Consider the following 7,374-nt stretch of genomic DNA (forward strand, 5'->3'; position numbering starts at 1 on the left):
CTGAAAAGTATGTTATCAATATTGGCTTTTGTTTTCTTAAAAATTCATGGTTTCAGTGATTTGTACCTAAACTTTATCTGGATAGTTTCATCTGAGGTAAAGGTTTATCTGTATTTTTCTTTTGAATTGTTAACCAGTTTTCCCTAAACCAGTAAGCCATGCTTTCACAATAATACAAAATATCATCTTTCTCATATACTAAATTGTTGTAGTTGTCTTTTAGTCTGGGCATTCTAAAAGATTCATTTTATGTTAGTTTTTTTCTTTTGCATGATGTCTCCATGACCTGTTTTCACCTTATGTAGTTTATGATTTAGAACTCCAAAATTTTAATTGTGTTGTTCAGAGAAATTTTTAACTCTTGTTAGCGATTTGCAAAGCAGGAGGAAATTGCAAGTAGGTGAGAAGAGTCCAAAGGACTTGTATTTGAATTCTGAAAGTGGATAGCACTTTTTTTTTGTTTGTTTGAATTAATGTTAGGGTAACTATTCTTCCATTTGTCACACATTCTTCCAAATTTCCAATTTATTTCCAAAGTCTGAAAATATTTTTTGTTTCAATGAAAAGATAATAATTTTGTTGTTGTTGTTTGTTGTATATTCCATACAATTTACTAGAGACAAGAAGATATTTTGAAGAAATTTCAGGAAGCACAGTGCAAGTTTATGAGGCTGTATGTAGTTCTCTGAGGTGTGTGACTTCTGGAAAAGGCAGGTGGCATCACTTCTCTCCACCACTTGTCAGGAGGACAGATGTCTTTGGGTGAGACTGGTGACTGCAGTGACATCGACTGTTTGCCTGTGGGCTGACTGGAGAATTTGAGTAGGGTCTCTCTATAGGTATCTCGGGGTCTATACCTCAGAGAGTGTTGGGGATGGCTTCAGTTCTCACTCCTTTTCCTTGGTGTGTGCCAGAGACTTGTCCTGGAAACCTTCCTTGGGTGCTGCCTTTTAGCCACCTGCTCAGAGCTGCTTATACCATTACATTAATAACTTTTACTCTTTTAGTTTTAATCTCGAGTTTATACTTCACCAGCCTTCTATTTTTGATTGCCAGTGGAAGGGTATATCTTTGAAATCAGGCCAACTTGTTCTTATAAATTCATTGTAGCCCTGATTCCCTTCTTCCTTCAAGTTCTTACCAGCCAACCCAGAACAGACCAGAGATCTTGGCCATTTCTGCCTTGTTCCCCAAAGTTTCCCATCATAATTCTCTTGACATGTTTATCCCTTCCCTTATTTTTTTTCTTATGACAGAATTTTTTGGAATGATGGCAATTTACATATATATGTATATATATAATATACATATGTATATGTACATGTATGTCTATGTGTATATGTGTATATGTATATATATATGTGTGTGTGTGTGTGTGTATGGATGTATGTATGTATATTTATTTTGCAGTAGCTGGGGATGGAACTCAAGGTTTCACATAGGCCAGGCAAGTGCTCTACACTGAGCTACATCCCCAACTCTGATATAATAATATTTTAATAGAGCAAAATTCTGTGGTCAAGATTTATTTCATGGCGAGGACTCCAAACAGGCTGATTAATTACTAGTAGCATTATGGATGGTCTAGCCTCCCTTACCCAGACCTGAATGTAAGACCTTGCTTCCCCTGAATTTGCTTCATTTCTGTGATAGAATGGAAAACAGAGTAGTTAGTGCTTTATGTTTTGTGAACACTTTAATCAGTGGATGTGTTTGTATTTAGTTCTATTTAAATATTACTAGCTTTTTCTTATTATATACCTGTCCTTAACACGCTTCCTAGGAAATAGTCTATGTATTCACTAAGAGAAATTGAACTCAGCAGGTTAAAATGTTAACTGGAATAACTGAATCAAGAGGCTTACAGAAAGCTTTAAGTTCTCTGTAGGGATTTGGATCATTTGAACAAGGGTTAGAAATAAGTCCAGCAGGTGTCTAAGAATACATTTAGTAGCATTTTTTTAAGTTCTTTTTAAAAAGACTTTTCCTTTTCTTTTACCTCCAAATGCCAGTAGTTAAACCATGGACACTTTTCTGGACCTTTTCATCCCTTTTTCTACCCATTTTCCTTCTTCTCAATGTCTTTTTTTTTTTTTTTTTTTTTTAAAGATATTGGTTTAGTACAGAATCAGCTTTTAAAATAAATCACCAGAGAGCTCTTATCTGAGGGGGAAAAATATAACTGTGGTTATCTGGGTTAAAAAGTGTATTTTCTGTCTACAGAACTTTTTTAAAAAGTAGAGTGATGTTGAATTCATTTTTAAACTGGGTGGGTAATGCACTCAGAGTGACCTACCTGACGTGTGACCTTCCGACCTTGACCTACCAACCTTGCTCTTCTCCCCTTAAGGTGTGGTTTCAGAACTGTAGAGCACGCCACAAGAAGCACGTGAGTCCCAATCACTCTTCCTCAGCCCCAGTCACTGCAGTCCCGCCCTCCAGGCTGTCTCCACCCATGTTAGAAGAAATGGCGTATTCTGCCTACGTGCCCCAAGATGGGACGATGCTAACTGCGCTGCATAGTTACATGGATGGTAGGTATCCCAACATCTAACAGGTTTCTCCCAAGCAATCACTAACTGTTGACTTCTAATATTAGATTATTGATACGACTTATATTTGGAAATATTACCTCAGTAGTAGCTGAAAAATATAGGGGGGTACAGTAGACAGCACAATTGTCCCCCAATTTTTATTTCTGTCATTACATCTTTAGGAGACAGATTTGACACTCACTTTAGCTAAAAGTGCAAATATTAATGATGACTCTTACTGCTTGATTTTTACTGTTTTTTTTTTTTGTTGTTGTTGTTCGTTTGTTTTTATCTGGTAAATATTTAAATAATTTATTTTCCTACAGTCAAAGAAGGTATTCACATTTAGATCTTTAGATTGGGGTTTAAGTTTTGTTAAACTTTTTATTGAGGCAAATGTTATAGAGAAGTACATGCCTAAGTTTTCAGCTAAATGTATTAAAACAGTGAATGTGCCCCATAAATATTACCCAAGTGAAGGAGGAGAATATAATTAGCACCCCAGAAGCCTCCCTCATGTCTCCTCCTAATTATTATTCTTTTCTTCCAAGTAACATAGCTCTGACTTCTAAAACCTTGCCTTAGTTAGTCTTTTTGAGCTTTACATAAAGTGAACCATACAGAATGTATTCTTATGTGTCTCACTCTTCAGTTACCTTGTGAGATTCATCTGTGTTGTTGCAAGAGTCAGTGATTTGTTTATCTTATTGTTACAAAGAATTCTACTGTAGGAATCTTAGCACAGTTTATCTGTTTTATGGTTGATAGACATTTGTGTATCCTCTAGTTTGGGTATTTATGAACATGCTGCTATGGACTTTACTGTACATGCCTTTTGGTGCACATTAATTCTATTTGATATATACCTGGGAGTGGGACAAAGGGTCTTAGGCTATGCAGATGCTCACCTATAGTCAGTTCTTCCACTTTTCTATAGTGGTAGAACCAGTTTGAACTCTGAGCAGCCATACAGAAGAGTTCAAGGTGCTTCACCTCCCCTATAATACTTAGAATGCTATCTATAACTTTCTAATTCTAGCAAATTCGGTGGTGTAGTGCTCATTATTTTAATTTACTTTTCCCTCATGACTTATGAGAGCAAGTATATTTTCTGTTGGGTATCTGTATCTCCTCTTGTGAAAAGCCCACACATGCCTATTGATTTGTTTTTTATAAATTGATTTTATTCCCTGGTATACTCTGTGTACAATGCTTTGTGATAAATATGTGTTGAAAGTATTTTCTCCTCAGTGGTTTGCCTTTTCCTCTCTTTTAATGGAATGTTTTGTTGAGTACAAGTTCCTAATTTTAATGTAGTTCATTTCATCAGTGTTTTCCTTTATGGACAGTGCTTTTTGGATGACTTAAGAAATTATTCCTATTCAAAGATAATGAAGATATTCATCCTATCATCTAGAAACTTCATCATATCTTTGACATTTAGATTTACCTTGATATTCATTTATACTTAGAAATAATTTTTGCATGTGGTGTCAGATAGGAAGTGAAGCTTTTTTGTTATATTGATGAAATTTCCCCCTCCTCTTCAGAGCCATTTTGTCTTCAATCATGTGTTCATAACTTTTATGTATCAATTTCTGTACACTCTATTCTGTTTCATTGTTCTATTTTGCTTTGTATTAATACCTAGTCACATTAATTGTGCTAGGTCTATAATTCTTATTATCAGATAGTACAAGTCTTTCTTTGTTGTTATTCCAATTTGTTTTGCCTGTTCTTGACCCTTTGTGTTTTCATAAATGTCACCAGCTTGTCAATTTCCATCCTGCAAAGAGAAAACAAGATTTTGAAACAATAATCCAGTAAATATATAGTTCAATTTTAGGAAACTACCATCTTAATGATGTTAATTTCATATCATGAACTTTAATATGTCTGCATATTTAATTCACATTTTAAAATTATTATATTCCAGAGCTTTTTAATAATCTTGCATACCTTTTATTATTACATTTATTTCTCAACATTTCCTATGAAGCAGTTGTAGGAGATATTTCCTGTGTATGTAGAAATCTAGGTTATCAGTTATTTCCTTACACTGTACTTTGAAGATATGACTACATTCTTTTCTGATTTCCATTTTGTCTGTTTCGCCTATGGATAGCCAATTGACCTGACATCATTTATTGTTGGTCAGCTCTTATCATTATCTTGCTCCTTTGCAAGTAAATGGCTTTTCCCCCCCAGATTTTCTCTTCATGTTTGGTTTTTAAAATTTTTGTTTTGTGCCTGAGTATGCTTCTTGAATATGTAGTTTGGTGTTTTTCATTATGAGACACTCTCCGCTTCTTTCTCTTAAAAAATTGTTTTCTGCCCATGGGGAAAAAAAATCAAATTTTACAATCTTTTTACTCCCCATGCTTTAGTCTAGACATTTTCTTCTGACCTATCTTAAAGTTCAGTAATTCTTTCTGTATCTAAGAACCCATAAAACTCATCCATTGGCTTCTTAATTTCAGTTGTCATGTTTTTCATTTTGAGAATTTCCATTTCTATACAGATGCCTCTTTTTTTCACTATCTTCCTTATTTAAATTATTGTTATATTAATTACAATTATGCTAAAGTTCATGTCTGAAAACTCCAGCATCTAGGTCTTTTGTAGGTCTGTCCTGTTTTTGTTGTTTCCTGTTTGTTTTTGGTCAAGTCATGTTTTCTTATTTGCCTTGTTATCTTTTCATTGTGTTTCAGATGTTGGGTCTGAAAAAAACTAAAAAAAAATTTGAGGCTCTAGATGATATCTTTCACCAGAGAGGATGAGCTTTACCTTGGCACAGTGTTGAGGTAGGGGGAGGTAAACTTAGCCCAATCAGTCTTCATGAGGCTGGTATATTTGTTTCACTGCTTCTTGAATTTAGCACTTTGGAATTCCAAATAAAAGCCTAAGTTTGTTTTTGTTTGTTGTTTTCAACAACTTTTTCTCATTAGTGGGTCCTAATGTTTTATTTTTGTATCCTATCATTCAGCCAAAATCTAACTTCTAAATGTTGCTTTTATTTTAAAATTGTCCCTTAACCTCATATTCTCTCCTTCCTCTCTGGTACTTGACTTTGCAATTTCTCATTACTTTGGTATCTTTCAGATGCTTTCCATCAGATTTTTAAAAATATCGTCCAGCATTTCTAATTGTTCTCAGAGGGAGGTTAGGTTTGAAGCAACACAGCCCTTGCTGAAAGTAGGACTTCATTTTAAGCTTTGATTAAATAAAAAAAAAAATCCAAAGCTATACCATTGTTGCCATTTGTTTACACTAGCATTAACTTTGTGTGTGTTCATATGAAAGACGTGGTACTGCCTGAGTCAAATGTGTTTTGGTGTATGTTTGGGGAGGAGGTACTAAGGGAACTTGGGAGGTCATCCTGTACAGACTCCTGCATGTTAAAACTAACAACATCTCTGCAGAAAAAGCTGTGTGTTTTTCTAGCTACAGTGTAAAGTGCAGTGAATGGGGTATGGATGGAGTACATTACAGTGGCAAAAGCTTGTGGCCCCAATAAATATTTTAGGGGTAAAATGGATTCTTGTTCAATACAGTACCACTATGCTGAATAAGTTACTGTTCCTGCTGAGGTCTGTGGAATGAGTATAGCTTGGTGCCCTCAGCTGTAATGCATGAAGAAAACACATTGCTTTGAATTGTTTTTGTTTTTAAATCAGTTTTATTCACGCTTAAAAAAAAAAAAAACCTGATCCTCAAATTTCTTTCTATTTCTATTTTGTAGCTCATTCACCAACAACTCTTGGACTCCAGCCTTTGTTACCCCATTCAATGACACAACTGCCAATAAGTCATACCTAATTTCTTTTTTCAGGGATAGAAATGATTAAGGATATAACTTGTCATTTATTATGTATAAAATATCATTGAAAAGATATTAATGTTAATTTTTTTATTTAACACCAAAAGCATTTCCAACATCACTTTGCTGCCCAGGTATGTATCTATAGTTGGCCTGCAAGACACTTTTATTCTTCATTTTTTTTTTTTTTTTTTTTTTTTGTAAAACTTATGTTTACAAGAAGAAAACAAAACAAAACATGTTTTTTTGTATTGTCTGGAAATAGTTCACTCTAGTGTGTATCTGTTAATTTATTTGTCATCAAAAGAGCACTTTGCCTAAAAGAAAGGACTGACAAATGTGCAAAATGTTTACAATCTTTTGTGAAATTGTAGTTTATCATTAGTTTGTATCTGTAAGTTATTGTTATAAATATTACCTGTATTTTTTTTTGTTATATACAACTTTATACTTTGAAGCTTGTATCTGTGAATTTGCAACTGAAATTATTTTGCCAGTGTTTTCTGAATGAAGGGAGTAAAGCTTCTGTTGCAGCATGCCAGGCAAACACACTCTGGTGTTTGTGGTTGATGAATTATGGCTGTAAATAACACTATAGTTTAATAAGCCCGCCATTCTAAGTTTATTAAACATTTTCCATTCTTGTGAAACTTTCAACCAATTTGTCCTTTTTTTTGTGTGTTTTCAGCAATAAGTTGTTTTTAATGTCTTTAAAATCTACTCTTAAAAAAGTCATTTTGTTTTGAGCTGTGTTGTAAGTGCGTTCTAATAGGAAACTCATTTGTAGATGATTGTACTCATTCAACAAAAGAACACATGAAAACATCTAATTTGGCAAATAGTCTCTTTTAAACTAGGTAATAAACTTTTAATATGAAGAAAAAAAAACATTTTTCAAAATGACCTACAGGGTATTCCCAATCCCGAAATGAAATAGAGGCTTTAAGAATATATTTCCCCGGAGACAAAAAAGTAAACTGGAAGTATTTGGAGTTCCTAAACAAGGAGTCTTCACTTTTT

At 34.0% G+C, this 7,374-nt stretch overlaps 1 protein-coding gene across 3 annotated transcripts in view; it reads left to right on the forward strand.

Moving 5' to 3' along the window:
• Lhx8 (LIM homeobox 8) overlaps positions 1–7,011 on the forward strand; it is a 29,355-nt gene extending 22,344 nt beyond the window's left edge. For all 3 annotated transcript variants that reach the window (XM_071617946.1, XM_027935191.2, XM_027935192.3), the window contains exons 8-9: positions 2,351–2,534; positions 6,277–7,011. In XM_071617946.1, the coding sequence (XP_071474047.1) occupies positions 2,351–2,534; positions 6,277–6,353 (261 nt within the window). In that variant the 3' untranslated portion in view covers positions 6,354–7,011. The remainder of the gene's footprint in view (positions 1–2,350; positions 2,535–6,276) is intronic.
• Positions 7,012–7,374: the final 363 nt, after the last annotated feature.

The sequence above is a fragment of the Marmota flaviventris genome, chromosome 10, assembly GCF_047511675.1.
Source record: "Marmota flaviventris isolate mMarFla1 chromosome 10, mMarFla1.hap1, whole genome shotgun sequence".
In the NCBI taxonomy this organism is placed as follows: domain Eukaryota; kingdom Metazoa; phylum Chordata; class Mammalia; order Rodentia; family Sciuridae; genus Marmota; species Marmota flaviventris.